The sequence below is a fragment of the Anomaloglossus baeobatrachus genome, chromosome 1 (genome assembly GCF_048569485.1).
Source record: "Anomaloglossus baeobatrachus isolate aAnoBae1 chromosome 1, aAnoBae1.hap1, whole genome shotgun sequence".
Taxonomy (NCBI): domain Eukaryota; kingdom Metazoa; phylum Chordata; class Amphibia; order Anura; family Aromobatidae; genus Anomaloglossus; species Anomaloglossus baeobatrachus.
In genome coordinates, this window is record NC_134353.1 from 78,110,073 (window position 1) to 78,132,327 (window position 22,255).

Below are 22,255 nucleotides of genomic sequence, written 5' to 3' on the forward strand. Positions count from 1 at the left end.
CTGAACACACACCCCAGCACTACTATACCCATTATCCCCGCACACACGCAGGCACTACCGCTCCCATCATCATCCCCGCATACACCCCAGCACTACCGCACTCATCATCATCACCGCACACACAAGCACTACCACACCCATCATCATCCCCGCACACACCCCGGCACTACCGCACCCATCCTCATTCCCGCACACACAAGCACTACCGCACCCATCATCATCCCCGCACACACCCCGGCACTACCGCACCCATCATCATCACCACACACACCCCGGTACTACCACACCCACCATCATCACCGCACACACAAGCACTACCGCACTCATCATCTTCCCCGCACACACCCCGGCACTACCGCCCCCATCATCATCCCCGCACACACGCAAACACTACCGCACTAATCATCATCCCCGCACACACCCCGGCACTACCACACTCATCATTATCGCTGTAAACACATTTATTTTAAAATAAAGGATTTATTCCAAATAAAGGATTTTTTGTTGAGTGTGTTTATTTACGTTCACTTACAGGTTAATCATGGAAGGTATCTTGGGGAGACGCCTGCCATGATTAACCTTGGACTTAGTAGCAGCTATAAGCTGCTATTTAACTCCTTTATTACCCCGATTGCCACCGCACCAGGGCAATTCGGGATGAGCCAGGTAGAGTCCCGGGACTGTCGCATCTAATGGATGCGGCAATTCTGGGCGGCTGTGTAAGGGGTGGACGGACCCCTTACAAAGAAGAGTAGTTTCCCCCCCCCGAAGACACCCCACGCTGGGGGTAGATAAAGCTGTTAATATTAATGTTAATGATAAATTGTGTTTTTACTGTGTTTATGGGTTTTCCCCCTAGAGCCCGGGTGGGACGGCTGTCCCCATAGAAACAGTGCAGGAGAGAGGAGGATCCGGCAGCTTAGGGGAGGGAGAGAGAGTGCTGTAGGGAAGAAAGGTTGAGTTTGAGTCAGTCGATTCCGGGACGGGGGAGCAAGAGCAACGGGGGCAGAGTGTGGGAGCTATGGTGGCAGCTAGCAAAAGAAAGGAGAAAGAAAGTGTCCTAGTCGGTGAAGCAGAGTTGTGTGGGTCAAATCTGTGGTAGCCGGAGCGGGAGCCCGGGTGAAGAAGACTAGAAGTAGCCGGGCAAGGTCCCCTGAGAGGAGAAGACAGGAGCAGTTTTTCCCCGGCAGGAATTGTGATTGCTTGTTACAAGATTCGTGCATTGAGCCTGTTGTGAAACTATGTGCAATAAAATGCCGTTTGGTTCAACTGATGCCCGCCTGCAGAATCTTCCTGCGTCTGTCAACCTGCTTCCTTCATCCACACTGTGCCCCACAAAACAATCCCCTGTCCCAATAGTGACGGCGGGGCCGGGGGTTAGCCTGTCTCGAAAAGGGGCCACGACTACAACCCCTGAGGCACCCCCGGCACCCCGTTACAGCTGCTCGCTGATATTGTTAGGCTGGGGGGCTCCCCATAACGTGGCAATCCTGACAATACCAGCCTCCAGCCATGTGGCTTCATCTTGGATGGTATCAAAATTGGGGGACCGCAGTTTTTTTTTTTTATTATTATTATTATTAATAATTTATTTTTTTAATTATTTATTTATTGTACCGCACAATATAGACCCGCCCTCGGGAGGCTGTGATTAGTTGCAATGAGACAGCTGTCACTCAGCGTGGGGGCATGTCTGACTGCAACCAATCATAGGCGCCGGTGGGCGGGGGAAGCAGGGAATATGAGATTGAATAATGAGCGGCTGGCATTTTCAAAAGCAGGAGAAGCCGCCAGAGTTTTGTAACAGCTGTGCAGCGCCGCACCGGTGATCGGTGAGTATGAGAAAGGGGCGGGGGAGTAGGGAGGGGGGGTGAGAGAGGGGGAGAAGGGGGGAAGGGGGTAAGGGGGGTGGAGAGAGGGGGGGAGGAGGGGGGAGAGAGGGTGGAAGGGGGTTGGAGAAAGGGGGGGAGGGGGTGGAGAAAGAGGAGAAAGAGGGGGATGGGGGGTGGAGAAAGGAGGGAAGGGGGGTGGAAGGGGGGTGGAGAGAGGGAGGGGGGGTGGAGAAAGGGGGGGAAGGGGGTGGAGAGAGGGGGGATGGAGAGAGAGAAAGGGGGGGTAGAGAGAGGGGGGGAGGGAGAGAGACCAGGAGTGATTATAAATGATTTAGATCGTTCTGCTGGACATGCTGAGCATGCTCAGTAGAACGTGACGGGATCCGTCAGCGGATTCCGCCGCTTAGTGCATTGTGGCGGATTCCGCCCCCATAGACAATCATTAGACACCTTGGCGGATTCTAATGGAATCCATCAAGGTGCGATATTTTAACGACCCAAAAAATGCTACATGCAGTGTTCCCTACGCCCTACGCTGCATCAAATTAATGACGCAGCGTTGACGAGCAGATGCAACGCAGACACTTGTGTTACAGTGCGTCGTCAATACAAGTCTATGGAGAATAGCGCAGTGCGTTAACGGACTGCACTATTCTCCATAGCGGCTGAACGCAAGTGTGAAAGCGCCCGAACACACACACACACACCTGGATAGTTACGTGTCCCCAGCCATGCAGTCCCCGGCACTGACGTCCTCAGCGCCATGACCCCGCTCGGCTTCACCCGCCCGCACTCCGCCCCCCGCATACATTACCCCGCAGAATGGGGGCACATGTCTGGATGGTGGCTGCACCACGATGGGGGCACACACCAGCATTGGGCCACATCACAGCATCAGCATATTTTTACGTAACTTTACACTGTTCATGGCCTTCCTTCACTACAAGCCATGGACATCATTAAACATTAGACTCATCTATTAAAACTGTTCCTTCTGTTGCTTGTCATTTTAAAACCAATAAACAATTATAAGAATACTAAATGAAACCTAATCCATCCAGTCCATTCATTACCTTATTATTCAATCTGCTAACCTACATACACATTCTAGACTACCCGATACGCTAGAATTGGGCCCCCTTCTAGTGTATATATATATATATATATATATATATATATATATATATATATATCTAATATATAAAGCTGAATGTGTGTATGTGTGTGTGTATGTATCTCTGGGATTGGCATCCGCACCGTCGCAGCTACAGCCACAAAATTTTTCACACTCACACTTCTGGACCCCGAGAGCGTCATAGGCTATGTTTCGAGGGGAAATTTTAACCCCGCGCTTTACAGTTATTCGCCAAAAAACTGCCTCCATTAAAGCGAATGGAGCTGGGAGCCACAGTGCAGCCAGAACTTCAGAAGAATGCGCAGCCACGCCCTTATATGGAATGTTGGCGTGTCACAATGCAGCCAGGGAACGAGACAGACACAGACAGGGTAAGAAACAGACATAGACGAGGTAAGAGACAGACACAAAGAGACAGACACAGACAAAGAAACAGACTGACAGGGAAAGAGAGGGAAAGAGACAAAGAGGGAAAGAGACAGACAGGGAAAGAGACAGACACGGAAAGTGACAGAGATAGATAGACAGACAGGGAAAGAGATAGACAGACAGTGAAAGAGATTGAGGCAGACGGAGAAAGAGACAGAGACAGACAGGGAAAGAGAGACAGACAAAGAGATAGAGAGAGAGACAGAGAGATATATACAGAGGGGGAGACAGACAGAGAATGGGAGAGAAACAGAGAGACAGTTACTATCCCAGGGAGCGCCGGGTGCTATGTTGTGAGGCGAAATTTTAACCCTGCGCGTTCCAATTTACCAATCAATTTTGCCCCTATCTACATAATGGGGAAAAAGTGAAACGAAAAGTGTTGGGGGCAAATTGACAGCTGCCAGATGTGAACAAGGGGGACTTAAAGAATGAGAGCGATGGCACCAAAGAGTATATACCATACAGTTACTAAGGTGGGGCCCCGACATGGGATACTCACCACACTCGGGGATATGAACACACACACAATGCGCCACGCACTACCACGTGCTTGAACACATATACCACCCTCAGCACACATCTCACCACACATACACCAACCTCACCACATAATCACCCTAAAACACACACAAGTCTGGTATTATCCTTCAAAAATAAAAATCTGATTAATAAGCAGCCAAACTACAAGAACAACAAATGTACCATATAGGAAATACGGCAGCTGTCAGTCACATGACCTGTCTATAATGTGTATGTGTGAGCTAATATATAGTGTCGGGGGGGGCTTTCAGTTGCCTGGAGATTTATCCGGCTGCCAATAGCAACCAATCACAGCTTAGCTTCTATTTTGCTACAGTTAATTAATCTGAGCTCTGATTGGTTAATATAGGCAAGAATTTAATAATTACATTACTATCTATTTGCTTTGTGGTTTTTGTGTGCAGAATCCATTTTTGTTAATACATTCTATTTTGTTAACAGCGAAGCCGGGAAGTACAGCTAGTATATATATATATATATATATATATATATATATATATTTATATATATATATATATATATATATATATTTATAAGCCACGAGGCTCTAATTATTTTAGATGCCAGCATGTACACGCAGGCGCAACGGCTGGCTGGTGATGACATTATTGCATTGGCGATGGTGCTACTGTGACGCCCAGGGATATGGGGTACTCGGTCCCGGGCAGTGAATATCTGGGGAATGTCCCTTTTGTGGCCGTTGCCCGCTTCCGTGCCCTGGACCCTTTTTGTAAAGGGGATATACAGTTAGGTCCAGAAATATTTGGACAGTGACACAATTTTCGCGAGTTGGGCTCTGCATGCCACTACATTGGATTTGAAATGAAACCTCTACAACAGAATTCAAGTGCAGATTGTAACGTTTAATTTGAAGGTTTGAACAAAAATATCTGATAGAAATTGTAGGAATTGTACACATTTCTTTACAAACACTCCACATTTTAGGAGGTCAAAAGTAATTGGACAAATAAACCAAACCCAAACAAAATATTTTTATTTTCAATATTTTGTTGCGAATCCTTTGGAGGCAATCACTGCCTTAAGTCTGGAACCCATGGACATCACCAAACGCTCGGTTTCCTCCTTCTTAATGCTTTGCCAGGCCTTTACAGCCGCAGCCTTCAGGTCTTGCTTGTTTGTGGGTCTTTCCGTCTTAAGTCTGGATTTGAGCAAGTGAAATACATGCTCAATTGGGTTAAGATCTGGTGATTGACTTGACCATTGCAGAATGTTCCACTTTTTTGCACTCATGAACTCCTGGGTAGCTTTGGCTGTATGCTTGGGGTCATTGTCCATCTGTACTATGAACCGCCGTCCGATCAACTTTGCGGCATTTGGCTGAATCTGGGCTGAAAGTATATCCCTGTACACTTCAGAATTCATCCGGCTACTCTTGTCTGCTGTTATGTCATCAATAAACACAAGTGACCCAGTGCCATTGAAAGCCATGCATGCCCATGCCATCACGTTGCCTCCACCATGTTTTACAGAGGATGTGGTATGCCTTGGATCATGTGCCGTTCCCTTTCTTCTCCAAACTTTTTTCTTCCCATCATTCTGGTACAGGTTGATCTTTGTCTCATCTGTCCATAGAATACTTTTCCAGAACTGAGCTGGCTTCATGAGGTGTTTTTCAGCAAATTTAACTCTGGCCTGTCTATTTTTGGAATTGATGAATGGTTTGCATCTAGATGTGAACCCTTTGTATTTACTTTCATGGAGTCTTCTCTTTACTGTTGACTTAGAGACAGATACACCTACTTCACTGAGAGTGTTCTGGACTTCAGTTGATGTTGTGAATGGGTTCTTCTTCACCAAAGAAAGTATGCGGCGATCATCCACCACTGTTGTCATCCGTGGACGCCCAGGCCTTTTGGAGTTCCCAAGCTCACCAGTCAATTCCTTTTTTCTCAGAATGTACCCGACTGTTGATTTTGCTACTCCAAGCATGTCTGCTATCTCTCTGATGGATTTTTTCTTTTTTTTCAGCCTCAGGATGTTCTGCTTCACCTCAATTGAGAGTTCCTTAGACCGCATGTTGTCTAGTCACAGCAACAGCTTCCAAATGCAAAAACCACACACCTGTAATCAACCCCAGACCTTTTAACTACTTCATTGATTACAGGTTAACGAGGGAGACGCCTTCAGAGTTAATTGCAGCCCTTAGAGTCCCTTGTCCAATTACTTTTGGTCCCTTAAAAAAGAGGAGGCTATGCATTACAGAGCTATGATTCCTAAACCCTTTCTCCGATTTGGATGTGAAAACTCTCATATTGCAGCTGGGAGCCCATACACTTTCAGCCCATATTATATATATAATTGTATTTATGAACATGTTTTTGTAAACAGCTAAAATAACAAAACTTGTGTCACTGTCCAAATATTTCTGGCCCTGACTGTATTTACAGGGGATTAGATTAGTGTCCATACGTGACGCCACTTGTGGTGTTGTGGCTATGTAGATGGAACCGCACAATGTCCACTATGGGGCTGGTGTTAATGGCAGCCTGGATATTAGACCCTCAGCAAGCAGGGCTGGGACCCAGAGGGTAGGTGTGATGACGGGTGTCAGAAGAAGATAGTCCACACTTGGGAATCAGTGCAACTGGTTCTTTACTCACTTTCTGGTGGTAACTGGTCACCCAAGGCCAGCTGGTTTCACCTTCAGGTCCCCTTTGTCCCAGTGCCAGTGTAGTAATCTGGTACCTTCTTCCCCTGCACCTGTCTCTGGTTAGTGGGTCCCCATGGTGTAGAGCAACTGGAGGTCCCCGTCCGGTGGTTTTTCCACTGCTATCCGTATGAGGGTAGCATAAACCCCGTGGGGTTGGAGTCTATGGTCCTGTCCCCGTCTTTCTCTTTGCTACTGAGTCTCGGATTTTTAGGGTCAGCGAGGTCCTTGATGGTCCCCTCGCTGTGTATGTGTTATTAGGCCTGCCTGGAGCTTTATGCCTGACCTAGGGTCCTGTACCCCGTTGGTGCGTAGTTCCAGGAGTACTCCACTGTACTCCACCAGCAACTACCCTCCTGGGCACCAGGTTACTGTCAACTCCTTGTCAGTGCATCTCCTCACATTCACCTTCACTATTCCAACTTCTCTGACTGACTGTTCACTGTCCACAGTCTGCCCCTCCCACCTGGTCAACTAGTGGACTGGACTGACTCGACCTCTAGGCAGCCATCCATTGGTCCGACCCTAGCTTTGCAACATTGTATGGGGGAATGTTGGGGAAAACTGGGATTACCTAGAGTGTTTGTGTGTGACTGGCACTGGTCTTCCGGGGCCCTAGGGGGTAGGCCCTGCATCCTGGTGGGGATGCAGAACCTTGAAGCTCCCTGATGGCTTCAGGGGTGCTACACTCCCCTGGAGCTTGTACTGTCGTTCTGTGTTGCTGGCAGCGTAGTTCCATTAAAGCTCCCTGCCTGGAGATCTGCCCCAAGGGAATGAAAGCAAGGCGAGTATGTGTCGATGCACAGAACATGATGACAAGCGTTATCTGGCCATGGGCCCTCGGAGCCTCTGGCGGGAGCCCAGATTGCCTTAATTATAATCCGCTTATGCTCCCAGTGGTCAGACTCCCAGCGATTCGGAAGTTATCACCAATCACGGATGAGGGATAGCTTTCAAACTTGAGAATACCATTTTAAATTTTTACTAGGGATGTTTTCCAAAATTTTATACATCATTTTATATGAGGTTTTTTGTCTGTGTGACAAAAAAAGATGCAGGCATCATAACTGTACAGAAGTAAAAAGCTGGATGGTCCCTCAACTCCTTAGTCAGCAGGACACGACATCTGTTCTTTCCATAAAGAATTTCACATTTTGATTAATCAGACCACAGGACAGTTTTAAATTTTGACTTTGGCCCAGCAAAGACAGCAGCGTTTCTGGATCATGTTGATATATGGCTTCTTCTTTGCATAATGAAGCTGTAACTTGTATTTGTGGATTGCATGGCAAACAGAGTTCACAGACAATTAATTCTGGAAGAATTCCTGAACCAATGTAGTGATTTGTCTTTTTTTAATGCAATGCTGCCTGAGTTTCCATAGCTCACAAGGATCCAATATTGACCTTCGGCCTTGACCCTTGTGCCTATGGATTTCTCCATCATCTCTGAATCTTTTGATGATATTATGTACTGTAAACGGTGGGACATTAAAAGTCTTTGCAATTTTACGTTGAGAAACATTTTTCTAAAATTGTTCCACAATTTTTAGACACAGTTCACAGATCAGCTCCTTTACTATACAGTCATATGACTTAGTTGAATATTGAATCATAGAATCATAGAATGGTAGAGATGGAGGAACTTCAAGGGCCATCGGGTCCAACCACCTGAGAATGCAGGTTTTCCTAAATCATCCCAGCTATATGTTTATCCAGTTTCCACATGAAGATTTCCATTGATGGAGAGCTCACTACCTCCCATGGTCACCTGTTCCACTCCCTGACTGCCCTCACTACCTCCCGTGGTCGCCTGTTCCACTCCCTGACTGCCCTCACTGTCAGAAAGGTTTTCCTAATGTCTAATCTGAATCTCCTTCCTTTTAGTTTCATCCCATTGCTTCTTGTATTTCCTTGGGCTAATGAGAATAGGGTGGTTCCCTCTGAACTGTGACTACCTTTCAGATGTTTGTAGACCACTATTAAGTCTCCTCTCAGCCTTCTCTTTTGCAAACAAAACATCCCTAGTTCTTTTAGCCAGTCTTCATATGACATGGTTTGCAGACCTTTTACCATCTTGGTTGCTTTTCTCTGGACTTGCTCCAATATATCAATGTCTTTCTTGAATTTGTACAGGTAAAATATATCTTTGTAGTGTGTTAGCCAGTAGAGATAAAAAAAATTGTTTAAAATATCTGAGAGTCCTCAGTGGTTGATACTTTTTAATTATTACCATCTTTCAGTTATCCATTAAAATGTATCAACCACTGAGGACTCTCAGTTCTTTTAAACAATTTATTTTCTTGAATTGGGGCGCCCAGAACTGTACACAGTATTCCAGGAGGGGTCTGACCAGGGCAGAGTATAGGGGAATAATTACCTCTCTTGATCTAGGTTCAATGCTTGTCTTGATACATCCCAGAATTTTGGTGGCTTTTTTAGCTGCAGCTCCGTATTGTTGGCTTATGTTGAACCTGGGATCTATTATGCCCAAGTCCTTTTCCCCCGTGCTATCACCTAGTTCTAAAAACCATTTTGTTCTCCTTGGCCCATTGTTCGAGTGTGACTAGATCCTTTTGAATCCGCTCTCTTTCCTCTGTAGTGTTGGCTACTCCTCCTATCTTAGTACTATTAGCGAATTTTATGAGTTCCCCAGTAATTCCATTCTCTAGATCATTTATAAAGATATTAAAAAGCACTGGGCCAAGGACAGAGCCTTGCGACCCCTGTTTTTCACTTTCCTCCAGGTTGATGTGTAGCCCTTTAGCCATTACTCGTTGTGCACGATCATTAAGCCAGTTGGGAATCCATCTAATTGTTTTTTTGTCGATTCCATACTTGATTATTTTTTCAATGAAGATGTAATGTGATACTTTCTCGAATGCCTTACTGAAGTCAAGGTATATACTACTGTATATTTACAACAGTCCCCTGGTCCAACCATTCAGTGAAGGAAATCAGGTTGGTCTGACAAGATTTATTGGTCATAAAGTTGTGCTGTCTTTGGTTGATTAATGCCTTCCCATCCAGGTATCTAAATGTTATTTGACAATTTGCTTGAAGATTTTTCCGCTATGGAGGTCATGCTTACTGCTTTCACTTCGAATTTGTAGGAAGTTAGAGCTATCACCAGCCCCAAGTGATAGGAATTGAAAGTATACCAAACCACTAGGAAAGTGCTGATGAAAAGCTAAAAGGCTGAGGGACTCTGCAGAGTCCTAAAGGGAAAGGGATGAACACTAAGCAGAAATAATAGAAAGTCAGGGAGCAGTTTGCGCAGCCAAATGCTGTGACCTTCTATAGCCAGACAACACAAGACTGTCTGTCACTCGTGACACACCCGTGACAGGTGAGCTGTTAGGAGAGTATAAAATGATTTTTTTTTTCCTTTTGATGACTTTTTTCGGTTAAAAAAAATGGCAAGCAGTGGAAGCTAATTGCAAACATCTACATTTTCCAAAATTTTGTAAAGTTAGTGTAGAAGTTAATTCCACTCGAATTTATTCACTCATCTCTAGTCAGTACAATTACAACTTATAGACAAGGCTTTTTTCAAACACCTTGTGTAGTACGTTCTACCTCTGAGCGGCACTATTGCGGTCAGCACTCAGCACATCCCCATCACGTGACCCCCAGGCTCCGTGACCTTTGAGATCCAGTGATGTTACGTCAACTTCCAGTTGACCCAACATCACCGAGGCCAGCCCCAGTCTCCGTGAGTGACTGGGCTATGGGCGAAGTTTCACTGCTCGTCACAGCCCAGCATGTCACACACTCTCTCATAAGCAGTTGAGCGCCGAAAGCAGGAGCGATGCTGGGCTGTGAGGTGCAGGGAAACTCTACCCACAGGCCAGTCACTCACAGAGACTGGGACCGGCCGCGGTGATGTGGGGTCAACTGGAAGTTGATGTGACATCACCGGATCCAAGAGGTCAGGGAGCCCAGGGGTCACGTGATGGGGATGTGCGGACCGCAATAGCACCGCTCAAAGGTAGAATGTATTACACAAGGGGTTTGAGAAAAGCCTTCTCTATGAGCTTTACATCGATGTGGCCACTAATGCTGAGTAGTGGACCACCTCTTTAATAGTCAGTTTAGGGGTGTATGTATAACAGTGTTTAATGTATCCAAGATTCTAAAATGCAGTTATATAAAATAAGAATAGAATTTGGTATGAAACTTGGCAATGATGATTGGCATAAACATTTATATCAGGATTATGGACTAATTATGGCTCATTCAGTAAGACAACATAATCTCATACTATATCATACATTTTAATGCTGATTTTTGGAGCTTTTTTGGATTATGCAATTTGCATATTCCTTTTTTGACATGGGGAGGGAGTGTCTCGCATTGAGGAGATGCAACACAAAATTCTTCATGGGAAAAGTGTATGCAAAAGAACTGTCCTGGAGGAAAAGACACCAGCTGTTTCCGAGTTTTCGTAAGTACAGATACAGAGCATAGTGTTGGTTGGCTGGATGAGATTCCTTAGATGCTGCTCATGGTGACTACTGGTTCCCATTGCAAAATGTACGGAGAATTGTTTCAAAGCAACACTCTCCTTTAAGAAAACCGGAGGCCTCTATGTGCTTGGCTTTCATTATAAGGAATTTTTCACTTATGAAAATCTCATTCCACTATTCTTGGCAAAACATTTGTATCTCCGCAATGGTTAGATGAGGCAAATAAATGATCTGTAGCCTTCTGTATATTCTATTTGTGTAGGATATCATTTTAATCATACTCACCTACCGCAATCTGCCAATATGTCTTATCCAAGCCAATTCACAATGTTAGACATGCTGCCAATGAAATGTCATGTTTACCAAGATAAGAAGAACATTATGGCCGTGAATATTTTATACACTACATAACATCTGAGACAAGTGAAATGAGCAGACATTTTGGCAGGGGACTTGTGTTGGCTGACTCTCAGCTCTTGATGATTGCGTGCCAGCTGTAGCCTCTGACTGAAAACCACGGGATTTACACAGAAGAATATCCCAGAAAGTCATTAGTGGGTTTTTTGTATAATTGTTAATCTTCTACACTTCATTTTCCTCTTGGTGGCTGACATGGAATTAAAATGTCTTATCCATTCTTCCTATAATTCTCTTCCAAAAACAATACATACATTTCTAGTTATTATGTTATATTTAATACCGTAATTCGGTTTTAGACATAATACAGAGGTTGGTTACATTGGACCATAGAATACATACTGTATATTGACAACAGAACATAGAAGATTTGAATAAAGTAACTCGTTTAGAAATTAATGGTAGCAACAGATCTCAAAAAAAGTTGGGACAGGGTTAACAAAAGGCTGGAAAAGCAAGTGGCACTAATGAAACACAACTGGCCAGGATTTGGGGGGTTAAAAGCAAAAGAAAAGTGAAGGAGACCATAGGAGTCCTGCAGAATCAACAAGGTGGAACAGTCAACAAGATGGAACAGCAGGTGGAGATACTAACTTGGTATTTCGTATCTGTCTTCTCCCAAAAAACTAATGCAAGCATCAACAATAACATGGTATAAATGATGGTCAGGGGGAGTCCAAGTTGACAATAAGCAAAGAATTTATAGGAGAACACTTAGCCAGGTTTAAGGAAACCAAGTCCCCAGGTCCAGACGATTTACACCCTAGAGTCTTGAAAGAGATAACTGAGGAAATAATAGTACCACTTGCAATAATCTTCAATAAGTCATGGGACACAGGATAGGCCCCTCTAGCTTGGAAAAGGGCAAATGTGGTTCCTATATAATTACAGGCCAGTCGGCTTGTAATCATCTGGGGTACTTTTTGCATTTTGCAGTCCCTCTCCCTCTATCTACTTTGAGAAAGGTTGTTTGGTTTTTTTCCCCCTTGTTTGTTATACTTGTGTGTTCTTTAGCGCCTAGTTGGGTTAACAAAGAGCTCATCCCATCCAGTCCCTAACTAGGACCCAGATCATGGTCAGACAAGAGTCAGGTATCCAGCTTGGTGCATAGGTGTGGAACCTATCTAAGGCAATGACGAAACCAAGGGCCTAGAGGTAGGCTCGGTCAGGGATCACCATCTTCCTCTTCCCTAGACACAAGGTTTCCCTTTCCTTTCGCTGTCCACTTGGCACTTCCCCGTACTTAGCATGACATTACCTCTCAGGTCCCTTCGCTACTCATCCTCACCAGTCCTGTCCCCATTGCAACTTCTCATCTACTCATGCCGAAATACATGTGCCTGTCATACTAAGCTTCAGGCTCTGATGAGGCCTGTGATGGTTCTGCACATTTGCGTGCAAGGTTACAGAGCACACCATAATGCTGTGACCTTTTGCATGTTTGCTCCGAATCTTCTTTGAACTCAGCAGAACCAGAAGTCCTAATTCAGAGCGAGACGCCAGAGATTACAGCAAAGCGGCAGGGATCAGAAGATGCGACAAAGACTGGAAAGTGGGAGTGGATGGGCTGGAAAGGTGAGTAGTGAGTATAAAGATTATTTATATTTTTTACATATTACATTTATTATGGTTTTGGGCTCTGGAAAAATTACAGACCATAATAAGAGTCATTGAATTCTAGAAGAATAATTTTACCAAGAATCAAAAAATGCGACGACAGACAAATTAGAATTTTGCCTGATCTGCTCATCTCTAGTATTGACTTGCACAATAAAGTTTACATGTCAGTTATATGGTAAACGTTTTTTTTACTTTCTTCATAAAAAAGAACATAAGCTTTTAAATACATTATATATACTTAATATATATGGATATACTTGAGTAGTTTTATATTTTGGCTTCCTTTTACTTTATGAAGTTTGTCTTAGAGAAAATTTGTACAATCCATCTCTGGATAAAAGACATCTTCACCCTCATATTGAACATATGGGATTAATTATAACTGGTGTAGTAAGAAACTAATTAAAACAAGAGAAAGGTATAACTGACACTTCCATCTTCATTGAAATAGGACCTCCTGGTGTGGACAGGTAATTACAGCAGAGGAATGCTTGGGAAAGAGATAACAAGACTATGATTCGTTTATCCAGAGGAGGAGAACTGCCTTCCCAGGCACAAGCTTTCCTCTCATCAAAGCATCTTTGGTAGACACTCTGTCTCCACTCCAATGTCCAGATATGAATACTGGGGTTATATATTGTACTGTGTACAATTCTGGTCACCTATATATAAGAAGGACATAGCTGAACTGGAGAGGGTGCAGAGAAGAGCGACCAAGATTATTAGAGGAATGGGTGGGCTGCAATACCAAGACAGGTTATCAAACTTGGGGTTATTTAGTTTGGAAAAACAAAGGCTTAGGGGGGATCTAATCACAATGTATAAATATATGAGGGGACAGTACAGAGACCTTTCCAAAGATCTTTTTACACCTAGGCCTGCGACTGGAACACGGGGGCATCCGCTACGTCTCGAGGAAAGAAGGTTTAATCATAACCACAGACAAGGATTCTTTACTGTACGAGCAGTGAGACTATGGAACTCTCTGCCGCATGATGTTGTAATGAGTGATTCACTACTAACATTTAAGCAGAGCCTGGATGCCTTTCTTGAAAAATATAATATTACCAGTTATGTATATTAGATCTCATGACAGGGTGTTGATCCATGGAACTAGTCTGATTGCCGTATGTGGAGTCAGGAAGGAATTTTTTCCCCATTGGAACTTGTTTGCCACATTGGGGTTTTTTTTGCCTTCCTCTGGATCAACATGTTAGGCTACGGGTTGAACTAGATGGACTTAGAGTCTCCCTTCAACCTTAAAAACTATGATACTATGATATATTCAATGAACTGGAATTAGTTGTGTATATACTATATGCTCACTGTCACTGCACAATAATCAGCCTAGTAGTGGAAACAAAAGTAGCCTTGTCCTTTAATAGTTGGTCAATTGTGTAATTGTCCAGATGATTGGGGGCAGTAGAGTGCTGTTAGTGACAAAATAGTGGCAGGATATCTGTGTGCCCACCAGCTATCTCCGTGATAAATTGATTGCAGTTGTGGGATATCTGCATGATCTCCCAGACTGTCTCCATGTCAAGAGGTATATGGAGAAAGGACAGGGGCCCCTAAGCTGGCCCCTGTCCTACACTACACTGTCCCTTATCTCGAAAGTAGGTTTGATGGTAACCAGGCTTGAGCAGCCAGCGTGATCCTAACTCCGGTCCCTGCCTGATGTTACTCTGACATCCTCCACACCCTTAGGACAGGCCAGAAAACAGTAAGACAAAACCCCACAAAAGGACATGGACAAAAGAGAATGGAAACTCGTACACACAGCACTCAAAATATACAGGAGAAACAATATGAGTACAGTTAGAGAAGAAAATTTTTTTTCCAGCATCGGTATATGGAGAATTGTTATAAAACTAGAACATTTATTTAGTCCATTAAAAACAGGATGCCACACACAAAAAGGGCAAAGGGGCACACAGTGAGAGACACGGGGATTATCCCCATCCTACGCGTTTCAACCTTGCGGTCTTAGTCATTCCATTTTATCCATGACTAAGACCGCAAGGTCGAAACGCGTAGGTGGGCATAATCCCCGTGTCTCTCACTGTGTGCCCCTTTGCCCTTTTTGTGTGTGGCATCCTGTTTTTAATGGACTAAATAAATGTTCTAGTTTTATAACAATTCTCCATATACCGATGCTGGAAACATTTTCTTCTTCTCTAACTGTGTTTATCCGCCCAGGCCAGGGCGTTCCGTGCATAGGTGGTGGACCCTAGGGTGAAGAGAGGTGAGCTGAATTAATTTATTTTTTTTTTTTCTAAACAATATGTGTACTGGAGATCGACGAAAAAGTGGAGGAAGTAACGCACAACAGGGGAATGCTCACACCACTCAGAAGTGAAGCACAAATTACCATAAACAGGAGAAAGACCAGGATCGCAAAAGCTATCATCAGCACAGAAAGGAAGAAAGGTGTGCTTAATATAGGGAGGAGACAGCTGCACACTGTAATCAGCAACGTGAGCACTTAGGTCCTTCTCACGAGTCTTCAGGAATTAACTCCTGCAGAGCTGTAGACCACTGAACCAGAACCAGCCGACGCCCGACTCTGGCTGAACAATTCAGAAGCCTAAAGGGCACTTTACACGCAGTGACATCGCTAGCGATGTCGCTCGTGAAAGCACCCGCCTCCGTCGTTTGTGCGTCACGGGCAAATCGCTGCCCGTGGCGCACAATATCGCTAGTACCCGTCACACGTACTTACCTTCCTATAGACGTCGCTGTGGCCGGCGAACAGCCTCTTTTCTAAGGGGGCGGTTCGTGTGGTGTCAAAGTGACATCACACAGCAGGCGTCCAATAGAGGCGGAGGGGCGGAGAGCAGCCGCATGAAAGTCACGCCCACCTCGTTGCCGGAGGACGCAGGTATGGTGTTGTTCGTCGTTTCTGGGGTGTCACACGTAGCGGTGTGTGCTGCCTCAGGAACGATGAACAACCTGCGTCCAAAAGCAGCAACGATATTTTGGAAATGAACGACGTGTTAACAATCAACGATTTGGTAAGTATTGTGCATCGTTAGCGGTCGCTCGTACGTGTCACACACAATGAAGTTGCTAACGAGGCCGGATGTGCTTCACGAATCCCATGACCCCAACGACATCTCAGCGATGTCGTTGCGTGTAACGGGGCCTTAAAAGCGGCTTTACACGCAGCGACATTACTAACGAGATATCGCTGGGGTCATGGAATTCGTGACGCACATCCGGCCTCGTTAGCGACGTCGTTGCGTGTGACAGTTACAAGCGATTGCTAACGATCCCGAATACTCACTAAATCGTTGCTCGTTCTGGACGCAGGTTGTTCGTTGTTCCTGAGGCAGCACACATCGCTACGTGTGACACCCCTGGAACGATGAACAACAATGTTCCTGCGTCCTCCGGCAACGAGGTGGAAGTGACGTTCATATGGCTGCTCTCCGCCCCTCCGCTTCCATTGGAGGCCTGCTGTGTGACGTCGCTGTGACGCCGCACGAACCGCCCCCTTAAAAAGAGGTTGTTCGCCGGCCACAGTGACGTCGTTAGGAAGGTAAGTTGGTGTGACTTACCGGCAATATTGTTCACCACGGGCAGCGTTTTGCCCGTGACGCACAAATGACGGGCGTGGGTGCTATCGCTAGCGACATCGCTAGCAATGTCGCTGCGTGTAAACCAGCCTTTAGGTTGCTTGTCAGACTCTGTAGTTTGAAGACAGACTGACACCAAAGTGCCAGCAGGTGTGTGCAGAACCAAACATCGCATGACACTCCGTAACAAAGTTTCCTCTTTAAACACGCTGTGCTCTCAAACCCTAAAATAGCGGCATCCTTAGGGGTTAAGACACTGCAGTAGGGAAACTAAAGAAAAAACATTATGTACTTTGGGCATTCTAAAATAATGATCTCAGGTCTGCTGCACCAGTAGATGTACCAAATAATGAGACTTGGAATTATACTCAATTGATCTCCTTCTGTTTTTCCTCCTGTTCTGTACACAACATGGTAAAGTGGAAGCAACATTTACTCTACTGGCGAACTATAAAGGCTGCAATTCTCATTCTGTCCAAAGACTAGGAAATGTGTTATTGCAATCTTTGACATTCCCTTATTCACAAGTTACAGTAGTAAATACATATAGAATAAATCCTTACATTTGGAACAAAGCTGGGCGTAATGGATTTCTCCAATACTGCGTCCCAATTCATATCAGCCAAGTATGGAGAAGTCTGGATGTCAGCTAATGACGAAAAGCGGCACTCTAGGTCCTTGGTAAGAAGCTGCAAAAAATACAGAATGTTTATCATTATCATTATGTAATTAACCTGCATCAAACATCAAAAAGAAATGAAAAAAAAACAAACATACAATGAACAAAAATACAAATGCAACACTTCTGTTTTTGATCCCTTTTTTCATCATCTAAGACTTTTTCTAAGTACACAAAAGGCCATTTTGAGAAAATCCTGAAATGGCAAAAAAATTATAAAAAAACCTGCCATTGTTTAAGTTTTTCTTAAGTACCTGGCAACATCATTCTTCAGGGTAGTACCATAGTGGCAATGCCTAATTTTTTTTTTTCACCCATTATTTTAGTAGTAAAAATTAATTTAGAGATTTCTAATTTATAAGTAAACGAACTGTACTACCCGGCTTCGCCCGGGTTAATAACTGCTGTTAACAAAATAGAATGTATTAACAAAAATGTACTCTGCACACAAAAAACACAAAACAAATAGATAGAAATGTAATTATTAAATTGTTGCCTATATTAACCAATCAGAGCTCAGATTAATTAACTGTAGCAAAATAGAAGCTAAGCTGTGATTGGTTGCTATTGGCAGCCTGATAAATCTCCAGGCAACAGAAAGCCCTACCCCCTGACAGTATATATTAGCTCACACATACACATTATAGACAGGTCATGTGACTGACAGCTGCCGTATTTCCTATATGGTTCATTTGTTGTTCTTGTAGTTTGGCTGCTTATTAATCAGATTTTTATTTTTGAAGGATAATACCAGACTTGTGTGTGTTTTAGGGCGATTATGTGGCAAAGTTGGTGTATGTGTGGTGAGATGTGTGGTGAGGGTGGTATATGTGTTCAAGCACGTGGTAGTGTGTGGCGCATTTTGCGTGTGTGTTCATATCCCCGAGTGTGGTGAGTATCCCATGTCGGGGCCCCACCTTAGCAACTGTACGGTATATACTCTTTGGCGCCATCGCCTCATTCTTTAAGGGGCACTTTGCACACTGCGACATCGCAGGTGCGATGTCGGTGGGGTCAAATTGAAAATGACGCACTTCCGGCATCGCATGCGACATCGCAGTGTGTAAAGGCTGGATGATACGATTAACGAGCGCAAAAGCGTCGTAATCGTATCATCGGTGCAGCGTCGGCGTAATCCATGATTACGCTGACGCGACGGTCCGATGTTGTTCCTCGCTCCTGCGGCAGCACACATCGCTGTGTGTGAAGTCGCAGGAGCGAGGAACGTCTCCTACCGGCCTCACTGCGGCTTCCGTAGGATATGCGGAAGGAAGGAGGTGGGCAGGATGTTTACATCCTGCTCATCTCCGCCCCTCCGCTCTGATTGGCCGCCTGCCGTGTGACGTCGCAGTGACGCCGCACGACCCGCCCCCTTAACAAGGAGGCGGGTCGCCGGCCACAGGGACGTCGCACGGCAGGTGAGTGTGTGTGTGAAGCTGGCGTAGCGATAACTTTCGCTACGCCAGCTATCACCACATATCGCTGCTGCGACGGGGGCGGGCACTATCGCACTCGGCATCGCAGCATCGGCCTGCGATGTCGCAGTGTGCAAAGTGCCCCTAAGTCCCCCTTGTTCACATCTGGCAGCTGTCAATTTGCCCCCAACACTTTTCGTTTCACTTTTTCCCCATTATGTAGATAGGGGCAAAATTGATTGGTAAATTGGAACGCGCGGGGTTAAAATTTCGCCTCACAACATAGCACCCCGCGCTGCCCGTAATAGTAACTGTCTCTCTGTTTCTCTCCCATTCTCTGTCTGTCTCCCCCTCTGTATATATCTCTCTGTCTCTCTCTTTGTCTGTATGTCTCTTTCCCTGTCTGTTTCTTTCCCTGTCTGTCTCTGACTGGCCCTGCCTATTTCCCTGTCTGTCTATCTCTTCCCCTGTCTGTCTGTCTGTCTGTCTATCTATCTATCTCTTTCCCTGTCTGTCTCTTTCACTGTCTGTCTCTTTCCTTCTCTTTCCCTGTCAATCTCTTTGTCTGTGTCTGTCTCTTTGTGTCTGTCTCTTACCCTGTCTATGTCTGTTTCTTAGCCTGTCTGTGTCTGCCTCTGTCTGTCTCTTTCCCTGGCTGCATTGTGACACGGCAACATTCCATATAAGGGCGTGGCTGCGCATTCTTCTGAAGTTCTGGCTGCACTGTGGCTCCCAGCTCCATTCGCTTTAATGGAGGCAGGTTTTTTGGCGAATAACTAAAGCGCGGGGTTAAAATTTCCCTTCAAAACATAGCCTATGACGCTCTCGGGGTCCAGACGTGTGAGTGTGCAAAATTTTGTGGCTGTAGCTGCGACGGTGCGGATGCCAATCTCGGACATACACACATTCAGCTTTATATATTAGATAAATAAATAAATGTATATTTTGATGGATTTAGTTTTTGCCGGTGCAGATGTATAAAAATTATATACGGTATATTTTTTTAATTTAACATTTTAATTGGTGAAAGGAGTTAATTCAAATTATTATTTTTAAAACGTATAATTTTTTTAGTTCCCATGGTGGCTTGAACCTGTAGTTGTCTGTTAGCTCATTTTATACAGTCCCTGTTATCCATGTTATGTAAATAATAGCTTATAACCTGACTTTAAATTCATCCATTGGTTTCATAAATTACTCTTTTGAAAGCTGAAACCCTCCCAAATTTGGTTTAGGTTATGAAAATAAAGTTGCTGCAAAGCTGAAATATTGATCATTTTATGAACACAGAAAGGTCATATTTTGGCAAGACAAAAGTTTTCTCGCCTTGTCGTATAATGCACCCAATCCTAGTTTACATCCTCATCTACAGTCAGGGCCAGAAATATTTGGACAGTGACACAAGTTTTGCTATTTTAGCTGTTTACAAAAACATGTTCAGAAATACAATTATATATATAATATGGGCTGAAAGTGCACACTCCCAGCTGCAATATGAGAGTTTTCACATCCAAATCGGAGAAAGGGTTTAGGAATCATAGCTCTGTAATGCATAGCCTCCTCTTTTTCAAGGGACCAAAAGTAATTGGACAAGGGACTCTAAGGGCTGCAATTAACTCTGAAGGTGTCTTCCTCGTTAACCTGTATCAATGAAGTAGTTAAAAGGTCTGGTTTTGATTACAGGTGTGTGGTTTTGCATTTGGAAGCTGTTGCTGTGACCAGACAACATGCGGTCTAAGGAACTCTCAATTGAGGTGAAGCAGAACATCCTGAGGCTGAAATAAAAGAAAAAATCCATTAGAGAGATAGCAGACATGCTTGGAGTAGCAAAATCAACAGTCGGATACATTCTGAGAAAAAAGGAATTGACTGGTGAGCTTGGGAACTCAAAAAGGCCTGGGCGTCCACGGATGACAACAGTGGTGGATGATCGCCGCATACTTTCTTTGGTGAAGAAGAACCCGTTCACAACATCAACTGAAGTCCAGAACACTCTCAGTGAAGTAGGTGTAACTGTCTCTAAGTCAACAGTAAAGAGAAGACTTCATGAAAGTAAATACAAAGGGTTCACATCTAGATGCAAACCATTCATCAATTCCAAAAATAGACAGGCCAGAGTTAAATTTGCTGAAAAACACCTCATGAAGCCAGCTCAGTTCTGGAAAAGTATTCTATGGACAGATGAGACAAAGATCAACCTGTACCAGAATGATGGGAAGAAAAAAGTTTGGAGAAGAAAGGGAATGGCACATGATCCAAGGCACACCACATCCTCTGTAAAACATGGTGGAGGCAACGTGATGGCATGGGCATGCATGGCTTTCAATGGCACTGGGTCACTTGTGTTTATTGATGACATAACAGCAGACAAGAGTAGCCGGATGAATTCTGAAGTGTACTGGGATATACTTTCAGCCCAGATTCAGCCAAATGCCACAAAGTTGATCGGACAGCGCTTCATAGTACAGATGGACAATGACCCCAAGCATACAGCCAAAGCTACCCAGGAGTTCATGAGTGCAAAAAAGTGGAACATTCTGCAATGGCCAAGTCAATCACCAGATCTTAACCCAATTGAGCATGCATTTCACTTGCTCAAATCCAGACTTAAGACGGAAAGACCCACAAACAAGCAAGACCTGAAGGCTGCGGCTGTAAAGGCCTGGCAAAGCATTAAGAAGGAGGAAACCCAGCGTTTGGTGATGTCCATGGGTTCCAGACTTAAGGCAGTGATTGCGTCCAAAGGATTCGCAACAAAATATTGAAAAGAAAAATATTTTGTTTTGGTTTGGTTTATTTGTCCAATTACTTTTGACCTCCTAAAATGTGGAGTGTTTGTAAAGAAATGTGTACAATTCCTACAATTTCTATCAGATATTTTTGTTCAAACCTTCAAATTAAACATTACAATCTGCACTTGAATTCTGTTGTAGAGGTTTCATTTCAAATCCAATGTGGTGGCATGCAGAGCCCAACTCGCGAAAATTGTGTCACTGTCCAAATATTTCTGGACCAAACTGTATGCTCACTAAGTGATCAGTTAATTAGTGGGTGTGTATAAAAAGAAACCCAGCACCCCAGACCTTCAGTTGAACTGCAACTTGACCGCTGACAACATGCCAAAAATCCACCAACGAAAGCCTTGGTCATCAAGAGGCTGAAGAACAGATCCACTGCAGAGGTGGCTGGCACCTTTAATGTGTCTCAGCGTCAAGTACAAACAATTAAAAAAAGATTTGAAAAGACTGGACATGTTTTTGACAAGCCCAGGTCTGGCAGACCCCGCTCAGGAGGAACGTTTATTGATTAGAAAATCCACAGCCAGTTCTTCTTCCACTGCAGCAGAGCTCCAACAGGCCTGGTCACCTCAAGTCCCTATGTCAACTATAACAGTTTGTAGGATTCTGTCTTGGAATGGCCTCCATGGTCGAATCAGTACCCAGAAGCCAGCACTAAAAAAAAGGTAATTAA

General features: G+C 44.4%; 1 protein-coding gene across 1 annotated transcript in view; it reads right to left on the reverse strand.

Moving 5' to 3' along the window:
- STK32B (serine/threonine kinase 32B) overlaps nucleotides 1–22,255 on the reverse strand; it is a 404,500-nt gene that overhangs the window by 58,050 nt on the left and 324,195 nt on the right. The window contains exon 9 of the mRNA XM_075346883.1: nucleotides 17,254–17,379. Within this exon, the coding sequence (XP_075202998.1) occupies nucleotides 17,254–17,379 (126 nt within the window). The remainder of the gene's footprint in view (nucleotides 1–17,253; nucleotides 17,380–22,255) is intronic.